Source organism: Sinocyclocheilus rhinocerous, unplaced genomic scaffold (genome assembly GCF_001515625.1).
Source record: "Sinocyclocheilus rhinocerous isolate Xijiao unplaced genomic scaffold, SAMN03320098_v1.1 scaffold942, whole genome shotgun sequence".
NCBI lineage: Eukaryota > Metazoa > Chordata > Actinopteri > Cypriniformes > Cyprinidae > Sinocyclocheilus > Sinocyclocheilus rhinocerous.
This window is the reverse complement of record NW_015627890.1, coordinates 881859-897749: the sequence shown is the minus strand read 5'-3', so window position 1 is coordinate 897749 and position 15891 is coordinate 881859. Positions and strand designations below refer to the sequence as shown.

Here is a 15891-nt window from a genome sequence, read left to right as displayed (position 1 = left end):
ACATATATATATATATATATATATATATATATGTGTGTGTGTGTGTGTGTGTGTGTGTGTTTGCAACACTGAATCATTATTTTCCTGTTCATTACTGCAAAGCTGCTTTGAAACAATCTGTATTACATAAAGCACTATATAAAATAAGTGACTTGCCTTGATATATATATAAAAAAAAAATCAACCAATATGCATTTTAATGGCATATTTTATAAGTTTGTTTTTGCATTTTTTAACCTTTGATTTGATTTAATAAAAAAAAAAATGCATTACTGCAAAGCTGCTTTGAAACAATCTGTATTACATAAAGCACTATATAAAATAAGTGACTTGCCTTGATATATATATAAAAAAAAAATCAACCAATATGCATTTTAATGGCATATTTAATAAGTTTGTTTTTGCATTTTTTAACCTTTGATTTGATTTGATTTAATAAAAAAAAAATGCATTAAAGAAAAATACAATATTAAAATGTAAAAATTGTATTACCTTCAACCAAAAATAAAATTCATCAACATGTATGATTTTAAAATGTATTAAAATGTACAAATTAAAATGTATTTAATAAAATTAAATGCTTTAATATCCTGTACATCAATACTGATTATTTTAATGAATTTGCAATACAAGCATTATAAAAGTAAGTAAATGCATTAATAATATATTATTCACATGTTATTAGGTCTCTAAAAAACAAGTGGTCTTTGGTTGAAGATTGCTGATTTAGAGTATTTAAATGCCGTTTTCTCTCCTAAAACCCTGAAATGTGAACACAGTCAGTATGAACTCAAAGATAACTGGCAAAGCATGAACAAAAAAATGATTTAATGCATTTTACAATGCTGAAATATGACACTTGATGTTGAGTTTGTCCTCCAGTAGGTGGCAGTATGAGCACAAAAATACATTTGAGCATTTGAGAGTCACAATCTGTGGTTTGAGACAAAGCATCTCAGTCAGCACAGCCTTAACATTTCCTGTTTTTTTCCATAGCATCCTTTTTTTTTTTTTTTTTTTTACATGGGCGAGTCATGCATTATGCACAATAACTTTAATCCTTCTTATTCACAAATCATGTTTCGCTCTAAATCATTCTCTTTCTAATTGTTTAGCACATTCACTGGAAATGTTAGCATTAGGCGCATGTTGTCTAGCAATTGTGGAATCTGTTTACATGATCACTTGAAGTGCTTCTGTGCCCTAAATCAAACTATTTACATCAGGGGAAGGCTGGGAAAAATTCCAGCGTTAAATAAGGCCATGTTTCCTTGCATTGCACAAACAGTACAACACAAAATAGAGAATTTAGTCTGCAAATTTCCGTTGGAGCATCATGTAGAAGTGTTTAAATGTGTACAGGCCCCTTTATAAACCACACACTCGACAGTAACACTAAACAGCTTCCAGATGTTCACAAACCTGTCGCTCCAAGCTCCGATCCACTCTCTCTGACCCCACGGGTTCCTCATACGGATCATGGAGAGCTTCTCCGATTTAAAGAACGCCAGCAGGCCGGTGCCCAGACGCACCTTACGCACATCAGTCACCGCATACGCGTGACCTTTGACCAGGCCGCAGTCTAAACGGGCTTCCATGTCCGCCTGACTCGTCGCCTACGAAAACGAGAATCCAAATATGAACACGAGACTGGGATAAGACACATTAATGCATTAAACACTAATGCATGAGAATCTCACTCTAATGGAGCAGCTGATCAGGCCTCCTCTGTTGTGGACCTTCAGAACGCGCTCGAACAGCTGATTTCGGGCCTCTTCCTCCTGGCTGAACTTCCCTTCCAGCAGATCCATGGGCTCAGATATTCCACCAGTGAAATCCACAAGAGCGTCGGCCGTGTTTCCACCATCCAAAGCATCATAACAGACACATAACCTGATAAAAGAGGGACCAGATAAATGAAACAGTAAAAATAAGTATATTAGGGTTAGGTGTACATATATATATATACAGTGGTGTGAAAAAGTGTTGGCCCCGATGCTTTTTTTTTTTGATCAATACTGCAGAAAATAGTAGTATTCTTCCGTATTATTACAATTAAAAAAAAAAACGTTTTCTATTTTAATATAGTTTAAAACGTAATTTTTTTTCTGTGATCAAAGCTGTATTTCCAGCATCATTACTCCAGTCTTCAGTGTCACATGATCTTCAGAAATCATTCTAATATGCTGATTTGCTGCTCAAGAAACATTTCTGATTATTATCAATGCTGGAAATAGTTGTGCCACTTCATTTTTTTTGTTTTTTTTTTGCAAGGATCATGTGACACTGAAGACTGGAGTTATGATGCTGAAAATTAAACTTTGATCACAAAAATAAATTAAATTTTTAAGTATATCAAAATAGAAAACTGTTTTTTAAATTGTAATAATATTTCAGAATATTGGTTTTATTCTGTATTTTAGATCAAATAAATGCAGCCTTAATGAGCATAAGAGACTTCTTTAAAAACATAAAAAATCATACTGATCCCAAACTTTTGAATGGCAGTGTGTATATAAAGAATATGCTTTTTAATCATATTATATTAAATATATGACAGCTCCATTCAATTTGATGTTTTTTTTCTGTGTGATATTGGTTGTGGTATTTACTTGGCATAGGCTTTCTCCACCAGCGCACTCCAGAACTCATTACTGTCGTTGGAGTGGCAGTAGATGAGCTGCCCGTTTGCGGTTGGCAGTCGGTCATCAATAACGACGTCCACCCATTCTCCAAAACGCCAGAAGCGAAAGTGAAATATCCCAGCATAGCTCTCCGGTTTCTGCTTGTCCCACTCCTGGTCCTTCCAATCTGGGATAACCTATAAACAGACAAAACACTGCTTTTTTATAACTATAATCAACTAAAACACACGCTGCCAGACCTCTGATACAGACAAGGAAAATGTGGGGGAACAAAAACCACAAAAAAAGTCATGGAATTACAGGAGCTTATGAGTGAATCATATGAAAACCATCAAGAACATGCTCACTCCAAACATAAAAAAAAAAATAATAATAATAATTTTTGATAATTGTTTTACATTAATTAACCGTATTTAAAGCAATGCTGTTTTACTATTAAATATAATTATAATTATAATCTTAGTAATTTTATTTTAATTTTAGTCATTTTAATCCTTTAAATTTTCAATTTTAGTACGTCAACATTTTTGATAGTTGCCAAGGCAACATTTCTAATTTTCCTAAATTTTAATAGCATTAGTTTTACATTAGTTGTACATTTTCATGTCAGTTAAGCACATTTTTACCCTCAATTCAGAATACCGCAACGCTAAAAACTCAGTCTATAATAATAATAATAATAATAACAAAATACTCCAAACATAAAAAAACAAAACAAAAAAATTAATTTTTGATAATTGTTTTACATTAATTAACCGTATTTAAAGCAATGCTGTTTTACTATTAAATATAATTATAATTATAATCTTAGTAATTTTATTTTAATTTTAGTCATTTTAATACTTTAAATTTTCAATTTTAGTACTTCAACATTTTAGATAGTTGCCAAGGCAACATTTCTCATTTTTCTAAATTTTAATAGCATTAGCTTTACATTAGTTGTACATTTTCATGTCAGTTAAGCACATTTTTACCCTCAATTCAGAATACCGCAACGCTAAAAACTCAGTCTATAATAATAATAATAACAAAATAATATATAAATCATATAAGTATTTGTTGTATTGTTTACACTAAGTTAAAAAAATAAAATTGCAATACTTTTTTTCACCCCTATATTTGGATTTTTACTGCATGCCAATCTAATGAAAATAATCAGACCTAAATAAATAAATAAAATTAATTTCTTAATTTAAAATAAAATAAAGTCAAATGTCCATAGGCATTAGGTAGAGGTAAAGGGAATGTGGGGTTAAAATAAAATAAAATAAAAAATAAAAATAAAGTAAAATGTCCATAGGCATTAGGTAAAGGTAAAGGGAATGTGGGGTTAAGTTAAAATAAAATAAAATAAAATAAATAATAAAATTAAAAAAATACAAAATAAAAAATAAAATAAAAAATAAAATAAAATAAAAAGTCAAATGTCCATAGGCATTAGGTAAAGGTAAAGGGAATGTGGGATTAAAATAAAAAAAAATAAAATAATAAAATAAAATGTCCATTGGCATTAGGTAAAGGGAATGTGGGGTTAAAATAAAATAAAATATAAAAATAAAAGCAGTATTATCAATCAGATGCATATTTAAATAATCCAAAGAAATTCTTCCCCCCCAAAAAAACAAACAAAAAAAAAATCCTAAGCATCTGTTGCCTAGTGCTGCAACACGTCAAACTAGCAGTGAATCTCCGGTTGATTCGCTCCTCCTCCTGCTCCCAAAACTCATCCAGAGGCTCAGAGCATGTGTGGCAGAATCAATAAAGTCCCCAACTAAACCAGGCTTTTTGCCCAGTGGGGCTACAGAGGCGGGTGGAGGGGTGGGATGGAAAGTGAAGGTTGAGAGAGGAGAGAGTTTATTCAGTCGCACACAGACACAAACCACAAGCGCACCGATCCTCCCTCGACTCGAAGACGATCCGCTCATGGGTTCAGAAATAGAGCCAACCTTCGCAGAGGACCTGCAGCTGACGGAGGTGATGCGTTTGAGGGTGCAGTCGCTGCAGCAGAAGGGCCAGAAGCGGCAGGACGGCGAGAGGCTGCTGCTGCCACACGAGTTCGTCTACCGGCTGGACTTCAGCCAACAGGACCTGACCTTCTCCCGCTGGAACGTCAGCCTGCAAGGAACGGGACGCTTCACCGTCACCGGCATCTGCCAGCTCTGGACGCCCGACCTGACCAACCTGATGACCAGGCAGCTGCTGGAGCCCATCGGCCAGTTCTGGAGGAACGCCGGAGATCCAGACGATTTGCCCATCAAGTGTCTGGAGGCGGATATCCAGGAGTTCGGAGAGAGGATCGCAGAGCTGGCAAAGGTGCGGAAAGTCATGTACTTCCTGTTCGCTTTCAAGGAGGGAGCGACGAAAGAGAAAATCTCGTGCTCTTTGACCTTCAACAAAAACAATTAATAGATGGAATCTCTCCAAGCATCGTATCCTAAAACCCCAGGAAGGTTAGATGCTCTCAAACCTCTTTTTTCACCAATCAATCATAAAAACTTAGTCATTTATTATTTATTTAGCTTCATTTCTCATCCTGCTGTCCAGAAAAGCAACATTTTAGAAAGATTGTTAATTATGCACATACATTTTGTCCGGTGAATATGTAATCCTGTGCCGTTTTGATGCTTATAGACGGTTAAATAAAATATTTTTTGTCACTCATTCTGTTTCTGTATGTGAATGTTTGGTTTTTGAGTACTGGAAGGTCATCAGTCTTGACCAGCATCGGCTCTAACCAACACACAGCCGAATCAACATCGGGAATCAATCAAAGCATCCTGCCTTCAGGCAAATGCCACGCATTAGTTCTGAGAAGTCTGACTCACTGATTCTTTGAACGCTTTGATTCAATGAACTGGTTCAAAAAGCCAATTCATCCGTTTGTTTATGTCATCAAGTGTTTTCATTACATTTCTCACATTATCTATGAAAAAGTTCTCTCCAGGCATGAACATCTACAACTCGGTTTCAAATAATGGTTAAATAGATCATTTTTACTCATTTTAATTACTTATTTTATTAATTTTTTATTTATAATATATTATATAAAATAATTATTTTTGCATTATATAATAAAATGAAGTACTTTTATAGCTAACATTTCTGACTCACTGATTCTTTGAACGCTTTGATTCAATGAACTGGTTCAAAAAGCCAATTCATCCATTTGTTTATGTCATCAAGTGTTTTCATTAAATTTCTCACATTATCTATGAAAAAGTTCTCTCCAGGCATGAACATCTACAACTCTGTTTCAAATAATGGTTAAATAGATCATTTTTACTCATTTTAATTACTTATTTTATTATTTTTTTATTTATTTATAATATATTATATAAAATAATTATTTTTGCATTATATAATAAAATAAAGTACTTTTATAGCTAACATTTCAGCTTGTCAACACAGCAAACACAAACCATTTAATTACACAATTTTATGGATATTTCATGCAGAACTGAAAAGTATTTTTAATCATCAACTAAAAACTATTAAAACATTTTTTGTAAATGAAAGCTGAAATAAAATACTACATTGAAAAATTATTTTTATACTATATTTACTATATTTTTGTATATACTGTATAACAATCTATTGAAAATAATCAAAAAAGTTGTAAATTGCAAATAAATGTAAATAAATCAGTTTAGCAGTATTATCAAATTAGACGCATATTTAAATAATCAAAAACATTCCTAAAAAAAAAGCAAATAAAGTTTTTAAAAAGCAGTAGGCATCGATTACAACATATCAGACTATTATTTGATATTACCGAAAAGGTTTTTTTTATTGTTGGCTAAAATTTTTTGTTAAATTAAATAAAATAGGAAATAATAAATACTAAAAAGTAAAAAAAAAAAATTTTTTTTAAAAAAAAAAAAAAAAAAAAAAAAAAAAAAAAAAAAAAAAAAAAAAAAAAAAAAAAAAAAACAGAACTAGAACTAAAACAAAAATAAATTAAACCCAATCAGTGAGATAAAAAAAAAAAATGACAAAAGCACATAAAATTACTAAAGCTTAAACTACAATTAATTACACTTTATTTTAAGGTGTCATTTAAGGTATAATTCTAGGGGTTAATTTGGGTAATTTAAGGTATAATTGTACAAATAAGTACTAAGTATTATTAATGAATTAAAGTAACTAGTTGCATGTAATTCTGGGTAACACTTTATTTTAAGGTGTCCTTGTTACATGTTACATGTACTAACTATTATAATAACAATTAATTATGCACAATTACATGCAAGTAACCCTAAGCCAAACCCCAATCCTATCCCTAACCATACAGTAAGTACATGTAGTTAATTAATATTACTCCGTACTTAAATGTATAATTACACTGTAACAAAAACACCTTAAAATAAAGTGTAACCTAATTCTGCATAGTGTATTGTTATTAAGTAAGTACATGTAACATGTATAACAAGGTCACTGTGAATAAGTGTTATCCCACAATTAAAATGAAATAATTTTTTCCCCCACAGAGCTAGTTGCAATGCATTCTGGGGTTGTCTTCTCTGTGAAGCACAGATGTGATGCTGCCTTAATAAAATGGCCAGAATGAGGTTTAAATGGCAACTTATGATCCCTGCCTACCTTTAAGAGCAGCTTTAGCATCTTTAAATACTGGCTAGGTAGGCAGCTCACCATGCAAGAGTGTGTGTCCAGACGAGAGCTGTGAGTGTGTGTCTGACGGAGGTCTTCAGGGGGACGGCAGGAAGACAGGGATGTGTTACAAGACCGTAATTAGACCTCAGGAGGAAACGCCACGTCTAGTAGAGACAGAACACACAGCTCGGAGGGAGATGGAGAGCTCGGCGTCCTGCGCACCGGTGTATATCCGTGTGAGGTGCGTTACGGCAGGACGTCCCGCGAGGCTCTTTAATGAGAATTACGTGGAGCGACACGGACGGATGACGTACGACTGTAAGCTCATGAGTGAACGGAAGTGCTTTAAAAAAAAACTTTCTCCATGCATTCGCATCTGGAAATGTGTAACACATAGAAACAAACAGAAGTCGTCTCGTGGGACTCAGTGTTTGTCCACGAGTGTGCATCGTTTGTGGACACGAATTAACATAGAGAAAGGTGATAACCCCAAGTCTCCAATTAGTCAGAAGCCATCAAGGCAATCTCATTCTCTCGAAACCAAACTCGTCCTAATAATGCATTATTTGCACATCCCATGACTCCGTTTGTAAGGATTACAGTGTACCTGCAAACACAGCGTAATGAAGAAACCTCACGTTCTGTGTGAAATTATGAGCTTACACTCGAGGAATCGACATTTCATGAAAAATAAGACTCGTGAAATCCAAATCAACATGACTTTTATTATTTCTTACAAAACAACAGGCAAACGTTCATAGAACTATTTGTGCCACACTTATACTGCATTCTGTGTCCGATGTTTTGTCAATATTGCAAAAATGGTTTGTGATTGTATTGGAAACATTAGCACTACAATGATAACTACAATGATGTTGTAATTGCTCTCTAAAACATTAAAACTAATAAAACTGTTTCGGCTAATTAAAATAAAGCTGAAATAAAAGATTTAATAAAAAATAAAATAACATTATTTATAACACTTATTTCATTTCAGTTAGTTGCCAAGGCAATATTTTAATAATTTTCATTTAAGTACCAAAATGAAGTACTAAGAAAAATACTAAAACTAAACTAAACAAAATTTAATAAAACATAAATAAATAAAATGGAACTACAAACCAATCAGTAATGTTTTGCATTGTTTTTGAATTTGGGTTACAGCTGTAGTTTTTGTAAAGAAAATTTTGTTTTGTTTTTTAAACAAAAATATATACAAAAACATTTAAAGACACTTTGCAATTTAATAAAAATAAAAATATTTCTAAAAATATATATAAAACCACATTGCTCAAAAATGTTTTGTCGTGGAGCTGGTGAAAATGTTGGCAGGGCAAGTAAAAATCATCGCTGTTGAGCCCTGACTTTTATAGACATCAAGAACATGGATCAGTTTTGGAGTTTTGAGGGATTCTATGCAGTCCAAAGATATAAATAACTCAAAGTACAATCACAGAGTCGTAAATTATGAAAACTTGAAATTATGACAAATGGTGTGAATGCATTCAGACTGAACAAGGCAGGCCAATATTTTAACATGCTTCAGTGTTTCCGACTCTTTAAATGACACACAAACACACTGCTGCTCATTAAGACGGATACAGTGAGGTTGGTGATGCCACACCATGGACAGGTCAAATACAACTGTTCTCACTGTGCTCAGAAATAAAGGTAGGTGGTTAAAGTTCAAGACTGGTAACCATGTTTCTTCAGGGAGATTATACCTGCAATCAGTTTCCATCGACTCTGAAGTCAGCCTCTGCTTTCAATACTTCATAGCCATGAGGTGTTGATGTGAGATCGGTCCTCCTCTCTGACAGGATGTAATATCTTCCAGGCAATAATTAACCATACGAGGCCGAGTAATGACGACGTTCACTATCAGCGAATACGAGGTGGAATATGGTGTGAACGTGTCAATCTAGACTGAAGGAGAATGATTTCCCACAGCATAAACTCTATATAACTCACACATCTTCTGACTAGTATATCCTGGTTATGGGAGCAATCCTTCTCACTAGAGGGAATATTAACTTTCATCGACATTTAACCTATTCATTAACCAAACTAATGATAAGGGGGTGGGCCGCTGATATCACGGAGCAAGGTTGTTCAGATGAGGACACAAATATCAAAAAAATATCAAAATTACTAGAGTTATTTTAGTTCAAATGAAGGTGGTTAATTGGTATTAGCCACCACTGTCATCAAAACAAGAAATTGAAATAAATAAAAAAATTGAAATGAAAGATCCAGCAAGTGTTCTTGCGTTGTGTTTAAACTTTTTTTTAATTTAAATCTATTTGTTTTAAATTTAAATGTACACTACTGGTCAAAAGTTTAGAATAATTAAGATTTTTATGTGTTTGAAAGAAGTCTCTTCTGCTCACCAAGGCTGCATTTATTTAATTAAGAATGCAATGAAAACAGCAAAAAATTGTGAAATATTATTACTATTCATAATAACTCTTTTCTATTTGAATATATGTTCAAATGTAATTTATTGCTGTGATCAAAACTGAATTTTCAGCATCATTACTCCAGTCTTCAGTGTCACATGATCCTTCCGAAATCATTCTAATATGCTGATTTGCTGCTTGAGAAACATTTCTTTCTTAATATTTTTGTGGAAAAAAACAAACTTTTGACCAGTAGTGCATATGCATATAATGCATCGCGCATTGCATTCAAGATATACTATTTATCAGTTCATGCACTGAACCAATGACCTTGGCGTCACCGGCGTCGTGCTGTGATTTTGTTTTGCTACTGGTTTTTCCAGTGTCTTATTCCATATTTTAATTAAGATGCCATGTCAAGTTAAAAGAGTTATACGTAGTGGTAACTAGGTACAGATGAACTAGGTTCATCTGTAGCATGAACTTACCTTCTGCCACAGAGCTTCTCTGGAGGCCAGACTGGAACAGGCCGCCACAAACCAGCAGTTTCCCAGCTGCCCCTGGTGCAGGTCATGAGCACTGATCCCATTCACAAACAAGTGCGGGTCTTCACACAGCTCCTGTTATACAGACAGACAAAGAGATTCCCATGATTCTCTATGTTCACACATGTATTAAACAGAGTCCAGTTACAGAAGGACCCGCAGGGCAGTGTGTTTTTGTCACCTCTAATTAATCCAGACATGTTTTTCTGTTCTTGATTAACCTGTTTAGTGTGTCATTGAGGTACAATGACTGCTGAAACGGTCTAATGTTCTAACTAACCATTTAAAAGCTTAGTTTAAGGGTTAGTTTTCTCCTGAAATGCAACAAACATGGGGAAGCTGGCTTTTCTGATTAAAAGTCAACATGAAATTCAAGATATTCAAAAAAAAAAAAACAGAGACTGATGAGCATTTTTATTTTATGTCGACTTCAACAGACTGGCGTTGAATGATTAATTAAAACAAAATCAAAAACGCATTGGTTGGGATTTATTTAAATAAATATAATATAACCACATTTAGGCACATATGCATTTGGGAATGCAACGTGCATCATTCATTTCACCTGATTTGTAAGAAGCAGCGTTTATGAACCTGTTGCCAACAAAGGAGAAACTTTAAGGGTTTCCTGAGGTTTTCCGGTAAAATAAAAGATTGATGGTTTAATGGCTGAAAATTAAGAACTTAAGATATAATAATTATAATTTATTATTATTGTTGTTGTTGTTAATAGTAATACTAATAATAAAACCAATATTAATTATATTATATTTTAATATTAGTTATTATAATATATATTGAAATAATAATATTTTATTAGTATCGTTATTAATCTTTTATTTTACAGTGAAATTGTTTTATTACAAATGGTAATAACTTATATTTCGCCTAATAATAATAATAATTATTATTATTATTATTAAAGCTGCAGTCTGTAAGTTTTGCCTCTTTGTCACCATCTCTGGTTGAAAACCTGGAATTGCAGCTGTGTGCGGAATTATCTAGCTTGCGTGGGTTGTGAGCCGGCTCGGCTCCAGCGCGGATGAATCTAATGTTTTGAGGAGTATGTGTGGCAGTCAGTCACCGCACCGGTTTGGATATTTACTGTACTTCGCAATCACAGATTCTAGCCTACGTCTTGGAATATAGCCGCCGCCGGGACAACTTCTTTATGTTTACAGACGTGACGTAATGACGCAGCGGTACCCATACCACTCGAACTAGAAAACATTATTATAAGCTAACCGTTAAATCGGGCTAAAGTAAGGAATTCATGATGGATGGAGAAACAGGGAGTGTCCTGAATATATGAAGCGATGCTCCCTAAATGCAAACATGCTGCTCTGTGTGACCTTTCTAGTGGTGTTTACTATTGAGCATACTTCGTATTAAACTTTGGGTGTAATGTTTGTGTTTCTGACATGAAAGATTCCTCAAATTGTGAGTTTGTTGAAGAGAGGCGTGCTGTTATTTTACTAAGTGATCAAATGCACCATTTTCACCTGGCAGATGTAAAAAAAAAAAAGGTAAAATAGACTAATTACAAGTTTCATACTTTAATTCTGAACATTAAGTGTTAAATGACCAGACTTATGAAATAAATCTGATTATAAAATAATTAGGTTTATTTAATAATACAATAGGGAAAATAGACCAACATTTTCAGACAAAATTCATATAGATTACACCACAAATGCAGCACGTTATTTGCACCAGTGGCGATTGTTCCTTACCTTTGGTCTCTTCCAGGTGACTTTTCCGATGCGGTTTCCATGATAGAAGAGCGACTGGTCCACAGCGGGGAAGACGGGGTCTTCAAACAGAGTCCTGTTCTGCTGGCACTGTTTCCTCAGGGCTGAAAACTGCTGCCCTTCAAACGGCTTCACTGACGAGAACATCCTGCAGTCTGGAACGGCACACAGACTAAAGATCATAATGCAGGAATCTTCTGCGGGTTATTGACCTGGCCGGTGGGATTGGTTTACTGCAACATCCCTAATTACTGTGCCTGATCTGTTCCGGTGTACGTGTGCGTTTTCAGAGGAAATACGATTTATTCAGAACAGGAACTGAGTTATGGCTGTCAGTGTCGTTAATATAATAGAGCAAAAAGCCTAATGTAGAAACACCGTTTTGGATGCGTTTCTCTGGCCTGAATAACATTTAACACAGTTTGACATTAAAGAAATAGTTCAGCCAAAAATGAAAATTTGCTGAAAATGTGCTCCCCCTCAGGCCATCCAAGATGTAGATGAGTTTGTTTCTTCATCAGATTTGGAGAAATGTAGCATTGCATCACTTGCTCACCAGTGGATCCTCTGCAGTGAATGGGTGCCGTCAGAATGAGAGTCCAAACAGCTGATAAAAACATCACAATAATGCACAAGTAATCCACACCACTCCAGTCCAGCAATTAAAGGGATAGTTTACCCAAGAATGAAAATTAAATCATCATTTACTCACCCATGTGTTGTCCGAATGCTGTATACCCTTCTCTCTTTTTTGGACCACAAAAGGAGATTTTTCAAAAAAATGTCCCACGCGTGCTTGTCCATATAATGGCAGTGTATGGTGATCAACATCAAGCTTTTAAAGAAGACGCAAAAGTATCACAGAGTGCGACACAAGCCACATATTCCAAGTGTTCCAATTTAACATGTATTATTTAACGAATATCCTGACTTGGCCGTTGGTCTCCGTGGATGACTGGGCATTCATGAGACTATTAGCACCGCAGTTCACTCCGATTCGCCAAGGAAAAGAGACCAACTGGACACTTGGAATATACGGCACGTCACATGGGACCATTCTGTGATACTTTTGCGTCTTTTCTAAAAGCTTGACATTGATCACCATATACCGGCGTTTTATAGACAAGCGCGCGTGGCACATTTTTGTTCAAATCTCTTTTCATGGTCCGAAAAAGAAAGAAGGGCATACGGATTTAGAACAACACCAGGGTGAGTAAATGATGACTTAATTTTCATTTTTGGGTGAAATATGCTTTTAACGTCTTTTGAAGCCAAAAGCTGCATGTTTGTGAGAAACAAATCTATCATTAAGATGTTTTTAACTTCAATCCGTTGTTTCCAGCCAAAACACAAGTCCACAATCCATAACTCTTCCTCCAGTGAAAAAGTCCATCTCCTGTTGTCTCTCACATCAAAATCCAGCCACATATTTGTTTAGAGCTGTTTTGGCTTGTAAACGGTGTTTGATCTGTGCAGATTTCTCTCCTGATTCAGACCAGACTGCTTTTTCACTGGAGGAAGCAATATTATGGATAGAGGACATTAAATTATGAATTTGTTCCTTACAAAAATGCAGCGTTTCTCTTCTCCAGATTTTATCTGATGGACTGGAGTGGTGTGGATTACTGTGATGTTTTTATCAGCTGTTTGGACTCTCATTCTGACGGCACCCATTCACTGCAGAGGATCCATCTCTGAGCAAGTGATGCAATGCTACATTTCCCCAAATCTGATGAAGAAACAAACTCATCTACATCTTGGATGGCCCGAGGGTGAGGACATTTTCAGCAAACTTCGATTTTTGGGTATACTATTCTTTTAAGAATAAAGTGCAAATGTTTTTAAACAAACAAAAATGAAAACCCAAAAACCAGAAGCTCTGCCATTCTGCCAAACATCTCTTTTTGTGTAAAATATAATAATATGGGTTTATGGCAACGCACTAGGTGAATAGGGTTCAAATAAAAAATAAATAAATATAAACAATTAACACTTAAATACTTAAATGTGTATTTTTGGATGTTTTCTTTCCACTAGTCTAAAAAGAATACATGTTATGGAAGCAAAATAGCCAACAACAAAAAAAAGCTCAAAATTGACCAATGCCTGAAAAGCAATGGTTTTGCCTGCATGTCTTGCCTTAAGAAAATAATATGGGTTTGGAATGACATGGTGGGAACTATTCCTTATGTAAAACTGTTTAACATTCATGCAAAACACATCTAAAAGCCACATGAGCAGTGAGACATGAGTCAGTATCACGCCGTCAAACCAGAACATCCAAAAAGAGGAAAAAAATTGAGAAATTGTCTCTAAGCATCTGATAAACACGACTGGCCCCTCCTTTAGTTTACTGTACACTTCTGCTTTTTGCTCTGGTGTTTATCACTCTTGACGGAACACCATGGGTCATCCTGCAGGATTTACAAATGAAAGACGAACCCCATTCACATCTGCACACAACCATAATAGCATTAGACACGACTGTGAGAGAGAAAAGATCGATACGGAGCTCAGATGAATCTGTTTAAGACACCATGCACCCATCCAGACCGGAATTACAGAACCGCAACATCACACTGACAGCACAAAAGATCCAGGTTTCTGAAGACAAACACTATTTCACAACACATGGATCTTCATTCTGGACAATCAGGATCATGAGAATGAGTCAGCGATGGCATAGTGTTTTTCCAGAGGGTGCGTCTTTGTTGACATAGTTTGAAAGGCCTCAGAAATTTTCTGGACGCTTAAAATGTGTCACTCTCATTGCATTAAAAGAGAAAACATGCATCATCTGTGCTCAAATCTCTTAATATTTTAAGATGAACACTTACTGGACTGACGCAACTAAGGTTTACTTGATTATCCATACTATTTTTATATATATTGTTTTTAAATCATGTCAAAATGTGAGTATCAAATATGATTATCAGGCTTTTGAGGAACATTTATTATCTCAATCATCATCACTGTATTGAATTGCATTATACGTGTTGTATATATTAGGAGATATAGAGTGACAACTATAGTGTTATAAAGATCTCATTGATTTACATTTTTTTCCGCATAAATATCAGCATCTGCACCAAATTGCATATTTTTGCTCCGTTTGAGCCTCTGAATAGAATTGAGTTTTTCTTGCTTGAGTTTGAGCTTCATAATCTAACAAAAGCCTTAAATATTAAAAATGATACATAAAAATCATATGCAATTTCCCCCTAAAACTTCAATAATTGTTCCATTTAATAAACAACAAAAAAAGGATTTTTATTATTTAATATGTTTTACAAGGTTAACTTCATTTTTCCTCATTTATGCTCAATGTCTTTTAAAGGGGTCATATGATGTTGCTAAAAAGAACATTATTTTGTGTATTTGGTGTAATGCAATGTGTTTATGCGGTTTGAGGTTCAAAAAACACATTATTTCCCACATACTGTACATTATTGTTTCTCCTCTATGCCCCGCCTTTCTGAAACGCGTAGATTTTTACAAAGCGCTCATCGGTCTGAAAAGCGAGGTGTGATCTGATTGGCAACTTTTATAAAGAATATCTCTTTGGATTTGAGACTTTAGTCTTTGCAACTTTACAGATCTTCTTTATGCACCAAGAGCTAGTAACACTCCAAAGAGAAAGGAAAAATTTTAAATGCTTCATATGACCCCTTTAATCAGTCTGTAAAACAGCAGACGATTAAATGGCATTGAGCAAAAATGAAGAAACGTGAAGTGATTTTAGTGGATGTATGAAGCCAAGCTTATGTAGTTCAATTACAAAGTGTCATTTGAGCTTCCAAACACTTTTTGGGCCCATTGTAAGCTCAACTTTTTGTGAATGACTGAACAAAAGAGTTCTGCAACCATAAACAAGTTCATTTTGGTTGCGTACAGATAAACATGTCTTATTGTTACAAGGACAATGTTTTTATAAAAAAAA

General features: G+C 34.6%; 1 protein-coding gene and 1 pseudogene across 1 annotated transcript; one reads left to right on the top strand and one right to left on the bottom strand.

Moving 5' to 3' along the window:
• LOC107735888 (calpain-5-like) overlaps nt 1-15891 on the bottom strand; it is a 21463-nt pseudogene that overhangs the window by 4621 nt on the left and 951 nt on the right.
• On the top strand, nt 4368-5441 carry ompa (olfactory marker protein a). Its single transcript, XM_016546905.1, has one exon. The coding sequence runs from the start codon at nt 4569-4571 to the stop codon at nt 5049-5051; it is 483 nt and encodes a 160-aa protein (XP_016402391.1). The 5' UTR covers nt 4368-4568; the 3' UTR covers nt 5052-5441.